Genomic DNA, 23,892 nt, shown 5'->3' with positions numbered 1-23,892 from the left:
TGTTAATGATTTTAAATTAATATCTCTAGTCATATATATATATTGAAAAATTTTAAAAACTTATAGCATTTGGAATAAGCTCATTAAGTTTATTAATAAAGTTTGATCGAAATTTATGATAGGCTTAGGATGGATTTGATAAGTTACAATCGTTTCGTTCTCGCATTTTTATAAATATTGTGAAGTGCACCATGCAGTTCACGATTTCTATTTTACTATATTTTTTATAAATATTATTAATTTATCTTTAATAATAATTTTTTTATATAAAAATTATAGAGCACATATTAGATAAATCGAAAACTCCTATAGACTCATCAGATGCCCTCCCACGACGTGCGTCGCACCAACTCACGCAATCTTAATCCTTTTCGTCCATTATTGATCTGGCGGTCAATAAGGCCTCCTCGCCACGCCTCTACGCCATTGGAGTGTCAGATACGTCGCCCAACGCATCACCCACGTGGTCCAGAACAAGAACACTGCGCTGCTTCAAAGGTGGACGCGTGTCGATCCAACAAGCCCCCTGACGCCAGCCGCGATTGTGAACCGTCAGATCGATTAGCCTGGTTCCAGATCGCCGAATTGCACGCACGGTTCCTCGAGTAGTCGTTGAACCGGTTTTGTTCACGAGTACCAAAGTGGTACCGCCCATATCTGCTCGACCTTTTTCCGTGCTCGGTTGCAGCAAGTAAACGGCAAACCCTAGGAAGACCCTTCTGTTCTGCTCGCCTTTTTCCGTGGGCATCGAGCGAGGCGGCGTGGCGGTGAAGCGATCACCGATCGGACGCTACTTCCGTGGGTTTCTCGGCTCACGTTTTTAATTTTAGTCGCTGCCGATCGACTTTGGCGTTTCTTGTTCTTTCGTTTCTTTGGATTTGGAATCTGTTTCGGGTCTACTTTCCGGAGCTGATTACGAGGAAGAGGTGGGATGTGAAGAGATGGAGGGAAACTTCGGCGGAGGTGGCTGTGGTGGTGTAGGAGATAATGGAGGGCCAAGCGACGGCCGGCCGCCGAATCCTTTTGCAGGACATCATCAGCAATGCTTCACTGGGACACAACGCAAGGCTGCTCTTGTTCGTCACGAGTCGCTCGTAAGATTTCAGCAGCATTCTTTCCTTCTTTGTTTCCTTTGCTTGTGTATTTGCAATGTGGAAACCATGTAACCTCTCAACTTTCTTAAACTTTACTAAAATTGGTGTCTGTTGCTATTAGGCTTTATCAGTTTATCATAGAATCATCTCGTCTTTATCCATTGGCGAAAATTTAATCCTTTGTTATTTATCTTGTGGTTTGGATACGCTGGTATGAATTTCCTGTGGAGACCTTCCGGCTGCTTGTTCAAACTTAGGCTTTTTTTCATTGATTATGGGTATCAGATCCAGCGACAGTTAGCATTCTGTTTTTCTGTGTCTGAGTTGTCTTGAAACGATTTTCGGGTCTTCCCTCTTTATATAGCAGTCTCTTGGTTTGGGGTGGTTTACTATTCTAGTTGTTTTGTCAGCAAACTGCAATAGACGTGCGGCTTTCCTTTTCTGTCGAACTATTATTTGTAAGAGTAACTTCCTGTGAATTCCTTTATCTCACTATATATTTATGGCGTGGGTGTATTCACAAAAGAATATACTTCAACATTTATACTGTCATACTGATGGACATTTATGAAATGACGCTAATGGCTCTTGATCTAGGAAGACTGCGAACTTAAATTTGCATTGTTTAATATATTGCTTATCGATGAAATATTAAAGTTGCTGTTTGTTGTATCTTATTTGATGTTCTCCTCCGTTATTTGCTTAATTGCTAGAATTATAGTTAGCATGGTCTTGTCACATGCTATTTCTGGCCAGTTTCAAGATTGTGAAAACTACAATAACATTTTAAGTTGTGTTGTGAATGTGTATAGGTTTTTAATGACTGCGAGGATAGGATTTTTTTTTCCTAGAAAATAGCCATTGCATGGAAGCTGTCCAGGTACAAATAGAGTGTAGTGGTACATGCCATTTGTGATGTATCTATTGCATAGCTGTAAATTCTTGATACATTAATAAGAGATAATCATGTAGAAGTAAAGAACTAAATTAAAGACTTGCACTGTTAGATACATGCCAATAATGTGATTAGAAAATTGCATTGATCGTGTTTTAATATATTACTAACAAACTGCAGACTTAGGAAGGAAGTACATGTATGCTATATTTTGACAAGTTTGAACTATCTCTAGCAAAATTTCCTCTTTTAAAAGTTCTTAATCACGCAATAAGAAGAACAAATTTCTATTCTATATTAGTGATCCTGGGAATTTCACCTTCCTTGATTATTTTAATTTTCAGAAATATTGATGTATGTTTGCATTTTGTTTATATTCATTTAGTACACACTATATCAAATTTTATGGTTTCCATTATGTCTTGTAGGCGCATTTATCGGTTAACCACTTTACAAATGTTTTTTTTGTTTAACCATTATCAATGTTGATTCAATCAAAATACTTATCTGAAGATATCAGTATTTTGTGTTCACAACTAAAAGTAAGTATGATTCCCATTAGCATTGTTTCCGATTAGCAATGTTGATTCAATCAAATTACTTACCTAAAGATATCAAGGACTTTGTGTTCACAACTAAAAGTATGATTCTTTATTATAGATATAGTATCTACTATCTAGCAATAACTTTAACACATCATCATTTAACAATTAACATATTTGACTATTAAACAATTAGCATATATGACCTTAACATCCTTGATATCTACTGGCATTATTGACAATCTTATTCTTTATGGAAATAAAATATACCCCTAAACATTGTTTTTTTAATCATTTTGTCTTGGATTATTTTTTTCTTAAGCACATAGCATTTTGTTAACTCCTCTGTTATTATGTTTGTTTACATTTTAGTAAGCTAATTGAGAAATCAATTATACTTTGGGAAAATGTGTTTGGTATGCAGCCCTATGCTGTACCTTATAGCACAGAGATATGGCATCACAAATTTCTTTATGTTCTGGTCATAGTCAGTCAGAATTTGTAGCTTGCAAGAGCTGGAAGAATTAAATGCATGACTTCTTTAGTGGATTATTTCATTCAAAATATCATCTTACTATCAAACCTTGAATTTTATAGAGAGACGGGACTTGTGGCTTCGCCTCACCTATCATAGCGTTGATCCTTAAGATTGGCTAGTCCACTAGCTTTGCTAAGATGGTCCGATAAGTTCAATTTATGTTCAAGATCAACAGTAGATGCATTAGCAGCTAGATTTCTTGAAGAGACAAACCCAGCAATATTTTCAGGTTATCTAGTAGTGGTAATGTGAATAATACCACCTTCCTATGTGGCCTCATTCCGTGTAGCAGTCATGATGATTCTTAGAGGGAAGGGTATCTTCTGTTTAAAGGATGATTCAAATATGAGGTATAAGTTTTTTTCTTTTGCTGTGAACTAGCTGTCCATTTGTTCGCTTCAAGGCGTCTGAAACTATCTTGATAGTGTTCTAGCGGAGATGGTACTCATTTCTTGATGCCTGTTGAGCTGTACTAGAGGAAACACAGGTAATAAGACCTGGAGAACCATGCTGCATTGAAGAAGGGTAGGTAATTATTTTCTTGGGATGGGATGGGCTAAAGCAAGCTTCCAGTTGGTTTTAACTAGCACTATATCTCCATTTGAGAAATACTTATTTGGCTAGTTCAATGTGGATGAAGGCGGCAAAGAAAACTAGGGTTTGAATCTTATTTTAATTTTTGTGTATAATGCTTGGTTATGGGTACCAAGTCTTGATGGTTAATTAGAGTTTATCAGATAATCACTAAGTGCTCTATATTGGTTTGAAAATATATATATTCAATGATACATACTGTCTTACACACTTCAGGAGAAACAATCTATTTCTGAAATTTGAGTTTTGGAAGGACAAATTTTAAGCCTTAACATCTTGAGCTAAGTTCTAATGCAAATGTGTGATTCACATACTATTTCTTTGATGCTTAAATTTTGAATATTTCTACACATGTAGTAGCCATTGTTTTGGACTGGTAGAGTTCTTACATAAGGAAATAACTTTTTTCCCCTCTTTCTCTTTTACTTTCTTATATATATATATTTAACATATTAATTTCAAATGTAACCACATTTTCCCTTATGTCATATGGAATGCAGCATCTTGTTAGCAGATAAGTTATGCAGCACTTTTTTCTAGATTGTCTCTAGATGGGGAAATGTTACCGAAAAAGGATTAGTACAATTTGATATTTTATGTGTTATTAAAAAGAGCTTTCCAGATGATTTTGTGTTTTTCTAAATTTATACTCTTTTATTAGTAAGAAAGATCTTGATTATTAGTTATGCCATGCATGTGGCTGTTTCTATTTGGAGAAATTAACTGATTAAGATGTGTATAGCTTGCTGGAAGAGCACATCAGGAATTTTAATTTTCACTAACTAATGCAAATAATGATGTTACAATGTACTTTTAAATTTTGTTTGATATAAGGCTTGTGGAACAACCATGTTGCATTTCATTGAACTTTACTAGTAATGATTAATTGTGATACTAAATAGATTACCTTAAGTTCAATTTTTTAATAATACAAACTGTGTTGCAGCCAAAGACAAAATTACTGGATATGACTGTTGAGATTGAGAAAGGCACTAAAGGTTGTGAAACTAATTTCCTCCCAATTGTACGATCTGGGGCTTGGGTTGATATAGGCTTCCGAAAAACAATGGAAGATACCTATGTTTGCTGGGACAATCTCATGCAAGATTGTGGGACTAAGACTTTTGGAGAACCAAGTGCCTTTTACGGGGTATGCTACTTGTATGTTGAGGAATTTTCTACATAACTCTTAAGAAATTTGGCTTTCATTATTTTCTACAACATGATGCTGCAAACTGGGACTGTATTATATTGATTTTGCTTCAATTCTCTTTATGTTTTATCCAGCCCTGCCTTCTCATCTGTCACTAACTTGGCCAACTATCTAAATAGGTGTTTGATGGGCATGGTGGAAAGCATGCAGCTGATTTTGCTTGCAGCAATTTGCCTAGATTTCTATTGGAGGACGAGGATTTCCCAGGCGAGATTGAGAGAGCAGTTGCTTCTGCATTCTTGCAGACTGATATTGCTTTTGCAGAGGCCTGTTCTGTCAACTCTTCTCTTGCTTCTGGTACGACTGCACTGGCTGCGTTAGTTGTTGGAAGGTCAGGTTTTGTTTTGTTTTTTCCTTTTGGAATTAAAAATTTGTGAGCTGAAAAGGGCTTTTATGATTAATTTTATCTGAAAAAGGGTTTTTATGACCTTATAAGGACTGAGTTCTGATTATATCTTCCTGATTGTAGGAAAGATTTCAAATTTTCAATTCCCTCCTAGTGATTATCTTCCATCCTTTACTTTTTGGGTGTGTGGCCAGGAAGAATATAGATGCATCAGTGTCAGTTTAATATTGGCTTGCATCTTTCATTCTTGTAAAGGTATTTAATTTTCCAACATTCAGGTAGCAGGGATAACTGCATTTGTCAGTTGTCAAGAACATAGATGCTTACTAATCTTAAAACATTCAAATTATATTATATTCTGCTACCTTTTCCTATCTTTTTCCACTTGTGAGGCTTAACAGGAGTTGGGCCAACCATGTGCTCAGTTGTCGAGAAGATAGATGCTTACTAATCTTCAAAACATTCAATGTCACCATGTGATGGTGTTCGTTCTCAAATATACTCCTGCTAATTTTCTTGTCCATCCTTGAGCCGTTGAGATAACTGTTTGTCTGTATATGTATGAGCTGGATCAAGCATAAGGGCTATTTAATATTTATACGCACAAGATTTGTCATGGTGCTATAATCTCAATTATATATATATTCAGATGAAAGATAGCATTGTGTGCTTTCTTTATATTATCTTTCTGCTGGCAGTAGTCGGCAAACTAAAAGTTGTCAAACCTTCATGTGCTACTTTTCCAGTTCCCCTCTTACAGAGTATAGCCACTTGCTTGTGTATAATTCTAAACATAAAAATACACCTGGAATCTACAAGTGCTTGTTATGTTTTTAAGGTAGTTTCTTGAACGACCAAGAGTGTGATTGAGTTCAAATGCCCATATGGCATATACAGTCATTTCTTTTGCAGATGCAGAAGCCTTATTATTTATATGTACAGTACGTCTCCTTTCTTGTCCAAACATACATGTATCTCATGATTGTATTGTTTGTGTGCTTGGACTTTCGTTTTCTATTTATTCATGCCCCACTTTAGGGCTCTCGTATTCCTGTAAAGATCTTTGCTTTCATGTGGTACAGTTCTCTGGTGGTTGCAAATGCTGGTGATTGCCGTGCTGTCCTTTGTCGCCGTGGAAAGGCAATTGAGCTATCTCATGATCACAAGCCAGATTGCAGCAGCGAAAGGAAACGAATTGAATCCCTGGGTGGATATGTGTATGATGGCTATCTAAATGGACAGCTTAATGTTGCCCGTGCTATTGGGGACTGGCACATGGATGGAATGAAAGATCCAGATGGCGTGGGCCCCCTTAGTGCAGAACCGGAGGTAATGAAAATGCGATTAATGGAGGAGGATGAGTTTCTGATATTGGGCTGTGATGGAATTTGGGAAGTCTTCCGTAGCCAGAATGCAGTGGACTTTGCGCGACGGAAGCTCCAAGAACACAATGATCCAGCCACCTGCTGTAAGGAGCTCATTGACGAAGCCCTGAAGAGGAAGAGCAGTGACAATCTAGCTGTGGTTTTAGTATGCTTCCAAACTAAGCCACCCCCAATCCTAACTGCTGTAAGGCCTCGAGTTCAAAGGAGCATATCTGCAGAGGGCCTCAAGGAGCTGCAAAGTTTTCTGGATAGCCTGGCTGATTGAGTAGAAGGCATTTCATCTTGTTGCTCTTAACCATTTAGATTTGGAGGTGGAGTTTAGGTTAGCTGCTCGGTTGTTTATCTCATTTTTTTCCCCAGGTGAGATTTGGTATTATCCAATTGTACCATATGTGGCGGCTGACCCCATTTACAGTGAGTTGACTGTTCTCTCAACTGTTATAAGAATCAGATTAACTTGATTTATTTTGCTAGTTTCGTCTCGTAGGCTGTTGCACCGCAGCACGTTAACATAAAGTCAAGTAATTTAGCAATGGCTTGACTGGATCGAGGCCACTAGTTTGGCTTGTGTACTCATCCATGTCTCATTCAAATTTGCCATTTGGCTGTTCATGTCGCATGTCTTTTTTTCCTTTCAGTTTTTTGCAGTTTATTTAGTTCTCTTAGTACGTGAGATCAAATAAGTCTGGAATTATATCGTGTTGTATTTGATACGTATGCCAAATGGTCAGGGATGGTGAACTTTGATATTTAAGATGCAAGCGTGTGAGAAAGATGATATAGAAAAAAAAGTTGATGGGTTCAGTACATTTAATGTACGAGGAGCTGTAAAAGAGTATTCCGGTGGAGTGAGAAAGATGTATGAGAGTGAGTCAGAAGGGTTCAGTGCATTCGAGAGATAAGAAGCTGGAAGGAAGATTGCGTAAGGTGGCTAAGGCAGAACAGAGGATGGAGAACAATGGTCAATACGAAATTGACCATTTCAGACATCTGAATCTATTCTGGGCATCTAGGTGCTCAAATCCATTTTGGAGGCTCGAATCCATTTCGGGTGTTTGTATATCCAATTAAGTCAGCACAAGTCGTTGTTGAAACAGATGAGAATGAAATCCATGTTAGCGGAGTCCAAATGCTCCAAGAGATTCTAGGCGAGTCATCTAAACTACTTAGTGGATTGTTGTCAGAGTGGATTGGGATCGACGAATCTAAATATTCGGAAGTGCCACATTAGTAGAATGGTCAAATCAAGGTAAAAACTATAAATAAACAAACGGAAGCTCAAAGAAAAAAGCACACATTTGATCTTTATTGTTTCATTCAGTCTACTTTCATAGCTTTATTTTCAATTATTGTACGAGATTTTTTATCTCTGAAATAATTTTGACGAAGAGAGTTGAACAATCACTTTCATAGTCTTGAACTAACAATTCGAGGATTGTAACTAAATAAATCTCTTATCTCATATTTTATTTCAAATTATATTTATATTTTAATTAATATATCCTTAAAAATATTAATAAAAAAATAATTAATTATATTTATGAGTCGCTATTCATTTCTTCTTTCTAGCTACTCTAAGAAAAAGCTCTACTGCACCAACACTCATCCATCATTTCAGGTGACGGAAGACAATTCGACATGACATTTATCCTACGTACTTAGAAGAGCAAAGATAGAATTTGGAGTAACTATTATTGGATGGTACCAACCAAATAACAAAGCATCAAAATATTAGAGAAATATTAAGTCTTACTCAAAAATAATTCCACAACGCACTCCCACCACCAAAAACATAATCAGTCGTTAATAGCCAAAAAGCTAAAATATATGATACAATGAACCTTGTGTCGAAGACAGACGATTGGTCTTATTTGATCAACAATCTTTCAGTAATTAAATAAGACATGGATAATTCCCTTTTGACAGCTGTTCAGAAATCTAATCATCACTTTAAAAAGAAAAGCATCCCAAAGCATTATGATGATAATTAGCCAACCAACTGATGGAAACACCTTTGGTAGAGTTTACATTAATGCAGTTGCAAAAGTGTTCTATGCTAAAGAAGAAAACAAAATTTTATACTTATTCAGCAAAACATTAAATTAGAACCTAAATGATGAGCCATGGAGCTCTTTGCCCATGGTGATCATGCTTCCTCCTCGCTTGGAATTTTTCCAATTTCAGTTTCATGGACACCAGTAACAAGTTCTGCTTCGAATGTCATTGAGGGCAATCTCTCATAGACTCTGGAACCAAAAGGAAGGAGTCTATTCTGACCTGACCTCAGCACCTGACTCAGTTTATCATAACTCCACCTCTGTTGAATGTATATCACAATAACAAAAACAACTGCAGTGACTGGAATAAAAATATCTCCAAACTTAGAATAGAAGTCTAAGGTTGGATCCACAAATTCATACTGATCAGAGAAGTATGGGTTGAAAACTGGAGCTCTTACGAAATCATAGACATGCGGAAGTAGCCTTACCGTTGTTATTCCAATGTAATAGGTTTTCTTCAATGGCATGCAACTAATTTGCCACAGACAGTTGCCAATGATCTGGGGAAGCAAGAAGAAATCTTGAAGAAGACCAATGTATTCCTCTAGCAGCATTTCCCATTCATTCAGTTTAGGGCTATTCCCTCTTGGATCCAAGTATGTAGTCTGGCGAACAGGTCTTCGAGAAACATTGACAAAATGCATGATAAGAATTCCCAGAAAACCAACCATGTGGATGCTAAAGCTTATCAGAAGTATCCTTTTATCACTTGGGACTCGTCCTGGCTCCAGTGGAGTTCTTGTAAGTAATCTTATACGAGATTTCACCACCTTTTGACCGAGCCTTAGAGTTAATAAGAAGGCACCCAACACAAGAATTTTCACCATGTAGTCTATGAATTGGAACTGTTGATTCTTCTTGAATCCATACGAGGGGTTCTCGTAAGATTCAGATGTGATTCTTGCATAAAATGCTTCAGCTCCTGTAATCAGAGGAATGATGTAGCCTAAAGCCTGGACACCAAGCATGACAATAGATATGTAGGGAACAACAACACCATTGTCTCGGATGTAAAACAATTGACTCAAAATAAACAAGAAAGCTAATGATAAGGTGATAATTCGTAGAATCCCTTCAACATCTCTCCTAGAAATAATGTCCTCCTGTTGTTGTCGGTAGAGAATTGGGAGTGTTTGGAGATTGAGCGGGTCAAAATGTAGTGGGTCATCATAATTTCTTTGACTAGTGATGGAGAACTTTGCTGTTGGATTGATCAGCCACCGTGCAGTTGTTGGTGGGTACTCCACTTTTACTTCAATCAAACAATCTAATCCACCTTCAAGGTCCATGCTGTCGAAAAGTATATTCCACGAAGCACGCACATCCCGGCAGCCTATGAGATACATTCTTCCATCAATAGGATTATAAAGGCCCTCCAAGTAGAGCAACGAAACATTGGTGTAAAGGTTTCCATAAAGTGTGAGCTCTGCAGATACATTTAAAAGCAATTGTTTCTCAGTGGCATCATCTTTGGAAGGTGGGATACTCTGGTTACTTGCAATTGATGCATTTGAAAGTGTCCAATAATGGCCTAATAATAGTGATCCAATAGACAACACTTCCATCTGAAGGAATGGCCTCCCTGTGTGAACATCAGGTATTCGATCTGGCACAACTGGCACATGGAGAGTGAGAGCATCAGCAAGATTGGAAAGATTTACCATATCGTCATCATCATTCCCCTTTCTTGGGTAGCTTAGGAGTGATTTTTTAACGATGGTACCGAAGTCGAAGGGTTCACTTCTCTCAAGGAAAGCACCAGCCAGCTTGATCTTTGAATACTTGTATGTAATAAATGGATTTCTGCTCATTTTATTCCGTAGTTCTGAGGGGTGCACAGGCTTTTCAAATGTCAAGGGAAAGTGTGAGAAACCCTTCTTATCTTCAATGCTAGATATTCTTCCATAAATGATATTGCGTCGACTGATAGAGAAGGATGTGGGGACATATAAGCAAATGCGAGATTGACATTTTTCATTGTCAAGCCCTAGACAACCAACCATGCAGAGTCGTCCAGAAGAAGAATTCCATATTCCCTCAGCTGAAAGAGTCAGGCCATTCAGGCCTGTTCTTTGTCCTACCATATAATGATCCTCCCATGGAGGAATAGCTCTAAATACTGTAAACACTCTTGCTAGACTCATGTTATTCTTGTCAATTCTCGGTTCGCACCTGATATCTTGCATCATCAGACCAACATTAGCAAAACCTCCATCTGTGGCATTGATTGCCATCTCCGTTACAAAAGGTCCCAGCTTACGACAATATTCATCTGTGGAGTTACAGTTCCAGTTTGGCACAATGTTGAGTACCTCTCCAGAGGCAAATTGATAAAGAATGCCACAAAAACCAGTTCCCTTGTAGACCTCCAACTGGTTAAGCACTATATCATCTCCAAGAGGGTATGGAGCACAGGCCTTTGAAACAAGCTCTTCTGATCCATACTCATAATTTGAGTAGGGTCCAAGCCTGGAAGACAACTGAACTTCGTCAAAATACCTGGGGCTTAGAGGTCTATTCAAGCTCTTCATTTCACCACGGACAGCTCTGGTTGTCAAGGTGAACACCTTGGGGTAGTGAAGAACCAGCAAAATTTGGTCATCTTGCAAGTGAGGATGTTGGTACTTGTTCGAACTTGCATCTTTCACCCATTCCCATGGGTGTGACGAATCAGAATCACGAGAAGGGAGCAAAGCATTTCCTAAAAGACACAAGACCCTCTCTCCACCATTCTTCTCTAACTCAATGTAAACACCTTCAAAAAGAATTCTGAGCTCAGAACTCCCCGGCCAAAACCGGAACTCCGGGAATTGGGACTGAACACTTTCTGGAGCTGTGCCATTCCTAGAAATTGATAGACCTAAAGCTCCACTGATGTTGAGAGAATTATGGGAATTGTGTACCGAAACTGGATCAACATGATTCATCAAGAAGGAAACAAGATACAAGGGATTAGGAAGATCAGAAGCACCAAGTGGCTCATCACTTGGGTCAAATGGCATAAGAGGAGCATCACCGGAGACCTGAATCCAGTCTCCCCCGACAAAGGATAGCTCCTCTTTGAGGTTGTTGGCCCTATTGAAATCAAATTCTAAATTGTGACCAGATGAGAGGAAAGAGCTACAATGTTTCTTGACCTCGGGGAATCGGGCATAGTCATGAGGAGTGTAAGGCTCTTCTGTGGTTGCATCCAAGGTTTGTTTACTCACATATTTCATCGAGCATGAGGCGGGCAGTATGAAAACCGCTGAGACCCCCAAAACCCACAACCTCAGAGCCAAAGGAAGTGTGGCATCCATACCTAAACCCCACAACTCGACGATCCAGTGACCTAATGAAAAAAAAAATCAAGGTGAGAAAACCCTAATTAGGATAATTTGGAAGAATTGACGGCCTTCTCTTTCAAGTTTTTGCTGGGAAGCATTCTAAAGGTTTTGTGAGTGACTACAAAGCTCATAATTTTTGTTAGTGATTCCAAAGTTGAGTTTTGGATGTAATTGAGCAGATTGATAAAGGAACAGGTTTGGGGAAAACTGACCTGAAGAGGAAGATGAAACAGCTGCATTACTCCCAACACCTCGATCCCCATTCTTGTCTGTGTGATGAGCTACAGACTCTTTCCCATCACAAAATTCCTGATAGGACAAAAAGGAGGAAAATTTTTGAGATTATCGGATCTAGGAAGGTAGCTTCCTTTGTTGACCAACTGACTGTGAACAGCCGGGAAGGAAGAGCACGACGATCATCGAAGGTCGATTTCATGTCGGTACTTGATCCAGTCGAAGTCAACGGCTACTACATGGAGATTTTTTAATTTGGGTAGTTCTTTAAATATTGAGATATTTAGTACTTTTTGGAAAAATATTTGGGTAGTTCTTAAAAATACACCTTAAAACATACTTTTAAAAACCATTATTAAATTTTAAAGAGTTAGAATTTAAAAAAAATAATACTATTCTTAAATTTTTATGGATAAAAGCATGAAAAATAATATAAATTGCATTTTAAAATCTTCAATTCAAACTGATGTTGAAAATTAAAAACTGAAACTAAACTGAATTATAAATGTAAATATATCAAATAGGTAATGTTGGAGACAATATGAATATATTTATATTATAGAATTAAAATTCATAATTCTTTTATAAGGTGGAATTCATTATCTCAGCAGTCTCATACAATCAATGTCACGACTATCTATGAAGAGATAAATCAAAAAATTAAAATTAATCACGATGAATGAAAATTTAAACTTTTATCTTTTTCTACCACTCTACTTCTAAACAATTCAGCTCTCTTACGAAAACTAAAATTCATTGTTCGGTTGAATTCACTTTGTCCATGCTTACACGTTAAGTTTTAATTCGTTGAATATTTTAGTTTTTTAATTTGTTTTTTTTAATAGATGAAATTTCTTCAACTGGGCCCACCATGTTGCCTTCGGCCCCACTCAACAACCACCAAATCCACCAAAATGATATCAGGTCAAAGGGTCGGTGGCCTCTCCACCACCTAACTCAAGGATAGATTTCTTGCTCAGGCCAAGACACGCTCGCTGTTTCAAAACTCATTAGACCTCGACACGTGTAACACAAATTAGGAAATAGAAATCTAGCAGCGATCTGATCGTGAATGCTATTTTGGCCATCTCACTGCAGAGAGAAGTGGTTGGCCCCGTCAATGATTCCCATTCGGCGGTCGAGATTAATTTCAATCAGATCCAAGATCCAACGGTGATTAAGAGAATCCCTCTTCACGGTGGTTGATCGGTTCCGATAAAGAGGCGAGAGATGGCCGGCGAGACCACGCACCTCATTGAGTTCATAGCTCCGCCGTCGTGCCTGCGACGCCCATGGGCTCCACCGCTCCACCACCGGCAGCTCCTTCTCCGACCAAGTACTTCTGGGGCGACGAGCCTGGAGAGGAGGAGTATTACTTGTCCCAGGGCGTCCGCAATCAGCAAACCTACTTCCAGAGCCCCCATGGCCGCCTCTTCACTCAGTCCTTCCTCCCCGTCGATTCCGCTACCGGTGAGCTACTCCCCGTCAAGGCCGTCGTCTTCATGACCCACGGATACGGATCTGACTCCGGCTGGCTCTTTCAAAAGTTCGCCATCGCCTACTCCAATTGGGGCTACGCCGTCTACTGCGCCGACCTCCTCGGGCACGGAAGGTCCGACGGCGTCCGCTGCTACCTCGGCGACATGGAAGCTGTTGCCGCTGCTTCTCTCTCCTTCTTCCTCTCCGTCAGGCGGGAATTCCCCCATCTTCCGGCGTTCCTTGTCGGCGAGTCCATGGGCGGGGCCGCCACCCTCCTCATGTACCTGCGGTCTCCTGACAGGAGCACGTGGACGGGGCTCATCTTCTCCGCCCCGCTCTTCGTCATCCCCGACGACATGAAGCCCTCCCGCACCCACCTCTTCCTCTACGGGCTCCTCTTCGGGCTCGCCGACACGTGGGCCGCCATGCCCGACAACAAGATGGTCGGAAAAGCCATCAAGGACCGCGACCGCCTCCGCGTCATCGCCTCCAATCCCCGCCGTTACACCGGACGCCCCCGCGTGGGCACCATGAGGGAGCTCGCCCGCCTCTGCGAGTACTTCAAGCTCCACTTCGCCGAGGTCACCGCGCCGTTTCTCACCGTCCACGGCACGGACGACGGCGTCGCCTCGCCGGAGGGGTCCAAGGCGTTCTACGAGAAGGCATCCAGCGCCGACAAGAAGCTCATCCTCTACGAGGGCATGTACCACTCCCTGATCCAGGGCGAGCCGGAGGAGAACAGCAGTCGGGTCCTGGCCGACATGAGGGCCTGGATCGACGAGCGCGTCGAACGCTACGGCGCCGCCGCCGCCGCTACGAACGGAAACTCCGGCGACAAGGAATGGAACCGGTGAATTAAATTCAACTACTTCGCCGTGACAGCGCTCATAGCACACGTTGAATTCGGTTCGGAATCTCCCTTTTTTAAGTAAAAACTTCTGGTGCTTGATGATTCATCTGTTTTGATCTGGATTGTGATTGTGGACAAACTTTCGATCGAGAAATATAGAATTGTACAATCTGGTTTGGCTGCTGATGAATCGATCTTGCATCTACTCTGCTTCCTCCTGGAATTGCCGTATCAGCATGGTCAAATTCTGATAAGAAGAGCCACCTTCTTCCATGGCGCGCTTTGCTTTCTCCCCCAGCTCCCTCGCCCTCTCCCTCCTCGCTTCGGCTTCCTTCCCTCCTCCCATCAACTCCCTCACCGCCTTTTCGATCTTCTCCCTACTCACCACCGTCCCGCTGTTCTCGTCTCCCCACTTGGCCGATCCACCTCCCACTGCCACCCCGATCCTGAGCACCTCCACCACCACCTTCTGGTTCATGTGCTGGTCGCCGAAGTGCGGCCAAGTCGCCATGGGAAGGCCGCTGCATATTCCCTCCAGAGTGGAATTCCACCCGCAGTGCGTCAGGAATCCGCCGGCAGCAGGGTGTGATAGGATCATCATCTGCGGCGCCCACCCTCGTATCACCAGGCCCCTCCCCCTTGTCCTCTCTTCCAAACCGCTCTCCGCCAGCCACCGGTCCACCTCTGTGGCTGATCGGTCTCCGGCTTTAATCACCCATACGAACGGAAACCCTGCGCCTTCCAGAGCCATTCCAATTTCCATAATTTGCTCGACGCCGGCGATGACGAGGCTGCCGAAGCTCACGTAAATGACGGAGGTCGGCGCCATCGAGTCGAGCCAGCGCAAGTATTGACTATCATCAACGGCCGCCTTGTCTCCCCTCGCGGCCATATGGGCGGCATCTTTGTTGCAGAGGCACAAGGGGCCGACTGTCCATACCCTTTTTCCGATCATCTTCTGATAACTCTCCACGTAGACGGCCTCAATGTCGTCGAAGGTGTTCACCACAACGCCGTCGGCCATGGCTTCCTCCTCCATGATCCTGAGGCGTAGGTGCTCCAGCTTAGGACCCCAAAAAGTGCTCGGAGCTTTACCCATCGGCACCCGCAGCGGGTGAGGAAATCCGGGGACGTCGAGTATCTCCGACTCGTCGGTGACCCTCACGTAGACGTCCTCCTGGTGCAGGATCTGTCGCGCGAGGATGGTGAAGGCCCCGAATCCGTGGAAGATGAGCCGCGGGACGCCCAGGTCCCTCGCCATCTCCCCGGTCCACGGATGCGCGGCATCGGAGATGACACAACTCGGCGACAGAGGATGCAGCCGGAGGTGCGCCGTAAAGGGTCCCCGGAGCATGTCGCAGGCGCGGATGAAGTTGGGGAGGTAGTCGCGCGACGGGGACGGAAGGGCGTCGAGGTTCTCGCAGCCGAGGGGAATGCCGGCGTCGGCGCAGGGGAAGGGGAGGGAGACGAAGTCGATGGAAAGCCCAGACGCGCTGGCGCGTTGGATGATGGCGTCGATGCGGAGGGCGTTGAGCGGGGTGGTGAGGAAGGTGACGTGGGCGCCGTGGCGGGCGAGGAAGTGCGCCATGTCGACGATGGGGATGATGTGGCCCTGCGCCATCATCGGCACCAGCACGAAGTGAGCACGTCTTGCCGCCGGTTGGTCCGTCGTCATGGGAAGCAAATCAATTATTGCCAAATGACAACTGATTTCGGCAACGCTGGGAAGAAATCGATGCAAGCGAGCACATGTAGATTTCTCTCCATGCCTATAATGGCGAGTTTTCTGACAATCTGTGACGAGCGCAGTGACTTCACCGAGAAATTTTGATTCGTAAACACGAAGATGCAGCCAGAGCGTCCGTCCCTATGAAGTGGACAGCGGGGAGAAAGAGTTAGTAAATCGGACAGCCTAGACAGATCTAGGTTTCGATGGGCAATTTAAGATTATAAAATTTTCAAATAATAATATATTTGAATGAAATTTAAATTCTTTATTTTACCACCACATCGTAACCACTCTTTGGAGTGTTTAGCCATGATTAATTGGTTGAAATCATTCGTTAGTGGATTAATATTAAATCAAATTGAGATTGATTTATAGTCATTATTAAGTTTGACAAAAAGAATTTGAGTGGTTTAGTATAAGATTTAAAATCAAGAAAACATAACATGATAATTTCGAAGAATATCAATGTTCCTATTTGATATCGTGGTTGGATGAGAGACAACTGTTAAGGGAGAGGCTTCGAAGATTTAGATACCAAAGAAAACACCTAAAATATCTATAACACTCGATCAGAGGTTAAAATGAGCTTGACCACTTTGATATTCAACTTAGTACAGGAAAGGGATAAAGCAATGACATAATCAAAGGGTTTTTTTTTTTAAAAAAAATATTGTCCCTTGCGCCTACAAAAGCATATGACTTTTTAAAGGACTATAGCAGTGCTCTTATGTCATCCATGTGTTTGCTCACGTCTTTTGATAGAAACGATTACGTTGCTCATGTCATCCGGGAGAAATAGCTACGTTGTCCATATTTTCCGAAAGAAACAACTACATTACTCACGTTCTCTGAAAAAATGGTACGATCAACCACATGGGATGTAAGCTCCAACCGCCACATGGGATGTAAGGGATGTAAGCCCAACCAAGAGTGATCGAGCCAAAGAAGTCTGGTGACCCATGTTATATCTTGAAATAATTAAAAAGGGCATAGTCATAAATTTTAAAACTTGTTGGACCTTTATGTAAAAATATAATTTTTTCCCTTTAAAACCTCTCTAATCGGCCCTAAACCCTAATCTCCCCAAAATGAACTCACCCTCAAACTCCTTATGCCACCGCCACCGCCGTCCTTGCTTCCTATTGGCATCGACATCGCCGTCGCCGTCCTTGCTCCTTATCGCCGTCGACGTCCTTGCTCCCTGTCGTCGTCATCGTTGCCATCGCACATCATCACAGCACTGTCAACATTTCACAGTATCTAACATGAGTGGATATTTAATTGAGGTGGAGTTTACTTGCTTGACTCTCTTTGATTTCCTACATGCATGATTAAACCTACGCTTTAAGAGATAATAATTTAGATCTTTTTCTTTCTGTTTGATCTTTTTTTTTTTTTTTTGGTTCGACACTTCATAGCATCGATTTCGGCAACGCTGAGAAGAAATCGATGCGAGAACCAGCCATTACTTACGAGCACATATATATTTCTCTCCATGCCTACAACGGCGAGTTTTCTGACAATCTGTGACGAGCGCACACTACAACAAAAATGACTTTCCGCAGCGCACAAATATGCTATCCGCAGCGCACATCGTACGCTGCACAGTTGCAAGCTGTTAAAAGTCGTTAGGCATCTGCAGCGCGCAATGCACGCCGCGGATGATCGCATCCGCAGCGCACAATGCGCGCTGCGGATGTGAGCTTCTGCAGCGCGCAATGCGCGCCGCGAATGTGATCATCCGCGACGTGCATTGCGCGCTGCGGATGTGAGCTTCCACAGCGCGTAATGTACGCTGCGAATGTGATCAATCGCAGCGCGCAATGTGCGCTGTGGATAAAATAAAATAATTAAACCATTCAAATCACAATTATAAACTCAAAACTCAAATAATTAATAACATAAATACCACACACAAATACCATATAAAATTACACATTTACCCAACAATTATATATAACATTCACATCTGTTTTGATAAGCTTACAAGACTTTGTTATCTTGAACATAAAGAAAAACAGAAAACACGTGAGGTTATGTGTATATATGTGCTGATACTTAGCACATATATACTTGTTGACTGGAAGAGCTTTCTTACTGATGAATCTATCCTTGTTGATGAATCTTTGCGAAAATACAGAGTCTCTGCGAAGGAACATCTTGCTGATGAATCTCTTTCAAAACTGCTTGTATGTTGTCTTGTGTCTGGCAAAACAGGTTTATGTTGTCCTGTATCTGCAATAGGGAACAAACACTTGGTTATGCTTGGATTCATTATACCCAAATCTGGAATCTGGAATCTGTAATCATGTCTATAGATAGAAGTTGAGGCTAGACAATTTTGCATAAAATTAATAATCCAATACAACAAAGGCAATGTTCACCAAAGCATTAATAAGTCCACTTTGCTATAAGTTGGAAAATAATTATACAAAAGTGAAACATATATTATAAACATACCTTTAAGTTAGTAAAGTTTGCTGATATTTTAGTGAAGGCCTCTGTGTTACTTTCAAGAAGCTCTCCTGTTCGACCACCAATATCTGTGCAAGAAAAAAAGTTTTACAAGTAAAATCAATAGAAAGATCACATTCCTCGTGAAGCTACATTGCTTGAAATTAATATATTAGTCCAAATAATGGCAATCACCTATTCTACTAAATTTAATGTCCAAAATTAGATAATTATCATCATCTTCAAAGCATGTTTGTCCAAACTAGCTTAGATACATCGATGTTGTCTCTCCATTGACGTCTACTAATATTAGATCAAGTAAATCACAATGAATTTTCCACCTAATCAAAATATGGTTTCCAATGGAAATTAATCCATAAAACCTATTTACCACAATAAATTTAAAAATGGAAAAAGGAAGATATCAAAACCTTTATATGAAATATCATCGTCATCAACTGGGAGCATTGGTGGTGCATATGGAGGAACATTAGGACGTGTTCCAAGGTGGCCTGTCGCTTTTGCAGGAGTATCTGAAACCCTTTCCTGTGAAAATGACAAGTTGACATCAGAGATTCAGCTTCTAAATAATAGTCAGAAGGTCAATTTAGTAGTAGTAGACATAGAAATCCAAATTCTCCCTAAAGATGAGAGCCGATTACAAACCTACAATTCTTTAAACAAGTTTCATCAAAAATAGGGGAAAAAAGGGAAAAAAGGCTCAGATAAACCAGAGTAAGAGAAGGTTTCAAGTGTAAATAACAAGACATTCTCAAGAATAACGAATAAGCAAATTCTGAATGCAGTTTGCAGTTGGAAAGGAAAACATTAAGCACAAGAAACTCTGGATACACAAAATTCAATACCACAATTAGAAAGTTAACACTTAGGTTTCAGGTGCATAGCATGTGATTTGGAGCAAACAAAAAGGAGATACAAAAGGTTCTAGCAGTTATTTTCCCAACATGTTACTGTTTGCAAAACAAATTGTAGGAACTAACAGCTTCCCCTCTGACCTATCCAGCAATAGATACTCTACTTTTTAGCCTTTTTGGAAGCTCTACATGAAAAACAAACCACCATCAGACTATGAACAAAAATGTGTAGGTTTTTAGACAAATTCGGCTGCGGGTGAGTTTACTTACTCTGTTTGGGCAGCAGGTGCAGCGGCAGGGGCTCTTTCCACGGGTCCCTATTTTTCACAAGACCACACACAATGAGAGATGTTAAGAGTCCATTAAACGGGATTGGCTATATGGATCCTCCTATCTTATTGAACTCAAAATGTTACAAGTCTAGACTAACAAAAAACTCCACTGGGTTGAAATTATTCTTATTTTTTTTATCAAACTTGATAATGGACAAATTAGTAAAACAAATTTAACCAAATGCCTATCAGTAAACCAATTGTCTTCTCTAGATGTGCTATAACTGTCAATGACATGCCAAGCAAAATGATTTTTTCTATGAGGAGACATCTTGATAAACTATTGAAAAGAAATAACGAGGCAGATAACAGACTAAAGCAACAATCATCAACTACAAGCTGCATGTCCAAGTGTAATCAAAGAGGAATAAGAAGCAAAAGTATTGTACCTGAGCAAGGCGTTCCTCCCTCCTAGCAATCTTCCTTTCTCTACTGGCCTTGCTCTTTGCGCGTTAGCTTCGAACTGGTCTGACAAAGTCTTCTCTCTGGCCTTTTCAGCTTTAGACTTGTTGATAGTTTCCATGAGGACCCGCTTGTTCTTAAATACATTACCCTTAATTTTCATGTACATATCATGGTACATGTGCATGTCAATCTCCTTGGATTCACAGTACTTTTTCAACAAGCGCCTCAGAACTCGCATCCTTCGCATCCAAAGCACCTTTGTGGGGAGCCTTGCTTCCCTTGTACCCCTACGCTTACCTGTAATATGGGAAAAATAAATAAATAAAGATAAGTAGAGATTGGACGAACGAGAATCAAACCGGCAGAATTTAGGGGAATGCAAGAGAAATTTCTCAAATCCACAAACATGGCCAAACAACTGGGTGATTCAGAGGATGCGGGAAAGGGAATCCATTCACCTGAGAGCAAATCAAGGCTCCAAGGGGTGGTTTGCGTTTGCGAGAGGGAATCAAGCTTCGGTTTGGTGGCGGCAGGGCTATCGTTCGGGCGGCCACCGGAACAGAGGAGGAAGAAGAATTAGGTAGAGGCGGCTAGGGTTGCCCTTTGGCGAGGAGAGCAGAGAAGGTCAGTGGCTGGGGTCTTCTCCACGCGAGCAGGCGTCGGACTCCGTCAAGGGAAGGCGGCGGCGCTGCTGGTCTTCTCCAGGGGATGGCGTCGGGAGTTAGACAGAGGCGTCGGAGGAGGAGGGCGTCGTGCGCGAAGGCGAGGCAGCGTTGGCATTGGATCGTGGCACGCAGCGGTGGAAGAGGGCAAGGGGAAGGAGAATCGTGGAGTCCTGGGTGAAACATTAGGGCAGCGCGGAGGATGAGTTATAATATCGCGCGTAGGTTAATTTACAGTATTTAAAAAAAAAATTAATTTTAACAGCGTACAATATGCGCTGTCAAAAATAATTTTAACGGCGCACAATGTGCGCTGTTAAAAGTATTTTTAACAGCGTATTATTGTTGCATGCTGCGGTTGATAAAAATATGATATTATCCGCAGCGCATTTTATTGGGCGCGCTGTTAAAGCAACTATTAACGGCGCGCCTATGATGTGTGCTGCGGATGACGCGCTGCGGAAAATCATTTTTGTTGTAGTGGCAGTGACTTCACCGATAAATTCTGGTCGTCAACACAGGTGCATCCACATATTCTGTCCTCTTGGACAGATTCTTTTTCTGCAATCAGTTATTTCATATGACTACGGGTCGAATCCAAACAAAATACTTGTTCTTTGTGGATGTGATCCGTTGGATATAGATCCAATTTTTTTGATTCCTTATAATTTTTTTTATTTCTGGTGGTATAAAAATGTGGCTGTGCCTAGATATTTTATCTGCCTCTTCAGAAAAATAAATATTTCTGAAAAATATTTTTAGTTCAATATTTTTTTTTTTCTCTCCAGGCGAATGTATTTAAAGCGAGTTGTGTATCTACTCCAATGATACTATTGTTCTGGACTATTATCAATGAAGATTCAGGTAAAATATGCACTTCCTTGAGAATAAAAAAATGATCTAAATGGAATTTACCACACGGTCGGTCCCACGACCATCTGTGAGGAGGTAAATCTAGAAATTACAGTTAGTCATGAAGGAGGAGGATATTGCTCAACTGTGCTGAGATTCAAAGTCTTGTCCTCTTCTACAAGTCTACTCTATCGTAACTAACTCAGCTATGCTCCGAAGGCGAAGTAGATAAATTCAAGGAGAGGGAGAGGGAGTGGACAGCCTGGATATAATTTTCAAATCCTTCATATATAATATATTTTAATAAAATTTAAATTCTCATTATTTAAAAGTTCATCTGTTATTTTACTACCACATCATAACGGAGTGTTTAGCCATGATTAATTGGTTGGAATCATTTGTTAGTGGATTAAAATAAAACAATTTGAGATTGGTTTATAGTCATTATTAAGTTCGACAAAAAATAATTGGAGTGATTTAGTATAAGATTTAAAATCAAGAACAAATAACATGATAATTTCAAAATCATAAGAATATCAATGTTTCCTATTTGATATCGCGGTCAGATAAGTCAACGGGAGAAAACTAGTGAGGGAGAGACTTCGAAAGTTTAAATATTGAAGAAAACACTTGGGATATCAACAATACTCAATCAGAGGTTAGAATAAGTGTCGAGGTTGGACTTGGCATGACCACTCTTATACTCAACTTAGCATCGGAGGAGGGGCAAAATAATAAAATAGTCGAATAATTTTTTTTTAAAGAATGTTGTCCCCTACGCCTGCGGATGCAAGTGATCTTTTAAAGAGCTATAGTAGTACCTTTACGTCATCCATGCATTTGTCCACATCGTTCGGGAGAAATGACTACATTGCCCGTGTCTTCTGGAAGAAACATCTATATTACTTACATTCTCAAAAAAAATGATATGATAAATCATGTGAGATGTAAGCTCCAACTGTCACATGGGATGTAAGGGATGTAAGCCCAACCAAGGGTGATCGAGTCGAAGAAGTCTAGTGCCCCGAGTCTTAAGAGGTCGGACGATCGAGCCGAAGGAGTCTAGTGACCTGAGTCGAAGAGGTCGGACGACAGAGGCGAAGGAGTCTAGTGATCCGAGTTGAAGAGGTCGGACAACCAAGCCGAAGGAGTCTGGTGACCCAAGTCGAAGAAGTCGGATGACCAAGTGAAGGAGTTTGGTGACACAAGTCAGAGAAGTCGGATGATCAAGCGGAAGGAGTCTGATGAACCGAGTCGGCGAGATTGGATAACCACTTTGACCCACCTTGATTTGATTTCTAACTTGTTTACTTGACCTCTAACTTGACCCTGTCATGTGTAAGTTTTCTTATTCGTCACATCACAAGCCTCCCCTCTAGTCTAGTTGAAAGAGATCTAAGTTCGATTGATGGACTGGTATAACTACAACCCAATCATCGATCCGTATGTATGGATGACGTGGCATCCAGATTTCACTGTCTTACTCTTCATATGCCTCAAATAATATATGAGTCATGAGTTATTAATGTAGACGATACACGTGACGGGCATCAAGATCATGATAGGTGTATCACATCCGGGATACACCTATCATGATCTGTCCACGGCGATCTCATTAGCCTCGTGAACTCGCCTTGTCAATCCACTCCAATCCATTTGGACTTTATTTAATATTGCATCTAATCAATTTATACCTACTTAATATATTTTAACCCAACTTAATCTTACTTCAATCACGTTACTCACAACATGATTAAAATAGTATATTGCCATCTACTTATTGTACAAGCATCAAAATACCTCCACATATTTACCCCTTGGGCTGAGACATGAGGTTCAAAATAATGAACATGGATAGATTTAGAGAACTCCAAGTATAAAATAATCCATTTGGTATGGTTGACAGTTTCATAGAGTCCATCCAAAATGTGAAAAATTAATATAGTTATACATATAAATTTGAGATATTTAAAATCATCATACACTTTGGTTAAAAATATTCAATGAAAATTTAATTAACTGATCAT

The 23,892-nt window shown here is 40.9% G+C and overlaps 4 protein-coding genes and 1 pseudogene across 4 annotated transcripts; 2 read left to right on the top strand and 3 right to left on the bottom strand.

Moving 5' to 3' along the window:
* The first annotated feature begins 697 nt into the window (after window positions 1–697).
* Window positions 698–7,219, top strand: LOC141833289 (putative protein phosphatase 2C 57). The gene is made up of 4 exons (XM_074720692.1): window positions 698–1,094; window positions 4,610–4,813; window positions 4,996–5,207; window positions 6,305–7,219. Exons 1-4 carry the CDS (start codon window positions 942–944, stop codon window positions 6,870–6,872), a joined length of 1,137 nt encoding a protein of 378 aa, XP_074576793.1. The 5' UTR covers window positions 698–941; the 3' UTR covers window positions 6,873–7,219.
* A 1,388-nt stretch (window positions 7,220–8,607) lies between these two features.
* Window positions 8,608–12,297, bottom strand: LOC141833413 (uncharacterized). The gene has a single exon (XM_074720843.1). It carries the CDS (start codon window positions 11,964–11,966, stop codon window positions 8,754–8,756), a length of 3,213 nt encoding a protein of 1,070 aa, XP_074576944.1. The 5' UTR covers window positions 11,967–12,297; the 3' UTR covers window positions 8,608–8,753.
* A 1,160-nt stretch (window positions 12,298–13,457) lies between these two features.
* LOC141833290 (caffeoylshikimate esterase-like) lies at window positions 13,458–14,615 on the top strand. The gene is given in 2 exon segments (XM_074720693.1): window positions 13,458–13,503; window positions 13,506–14,615. Coding segments are annotated over 2 exon segments (1,101 nt in total). The 3' UTR covers window positions 14,561–14,615.
* An 11-nt stretch (window positions 14,616–14,626) lies between these two features.
* On the bottom strand, window positions 14,627–16,356 carry LOC141833287 (UDP-glycosyltransferase 73C2-like). Its single transcript, XM_074720690.1, has one exon. The coding sequence runs from the start codon at window positions 16,229–16,231 to the stop codon at window positions 14,759–14,761; it is 1,473 nt and encodes a 490-aa protein (XP_074576791.1). The 5' UTR covers window positions 16,232–16,356; the 3' UTR covers window positions 14,627–14,758.
* Window positions 16,357–19,546: 3,190 nt separating this feature from the next.
* LOC141834002 (large ribosomal subunit protein eL19y-like) lies at window positions 19,547–20,759 on the bottom strand (annotated as a pseudogene).
* Window positions 20,760–23,892: the final 3,133 nt, after the last annotated feature.

This window comes from Curcuma longa, chromosome 8, assembly GCF_044706935.1.
Source record: "Curcuma longa cultivar G26 ecotype Majalengka, Jawa Barat chromosome 8, ITB_CL_G26_1.1, whole genome shotgun sequence".
In the NCBI taxonomy this organism is placed as follows: domain Eukaryota; kingdom Viridiplantae; phylum Streptophyta; class Magnoliopsida; order Zingiberales; family Zingiberaceae; genus Curcuma; species Curcuma longa.
The sequence above is the reverse complement of the archived record's forward strand: the minus strand, read 5'-3'. Positions and strand labels throughout refer to the sequence as shown.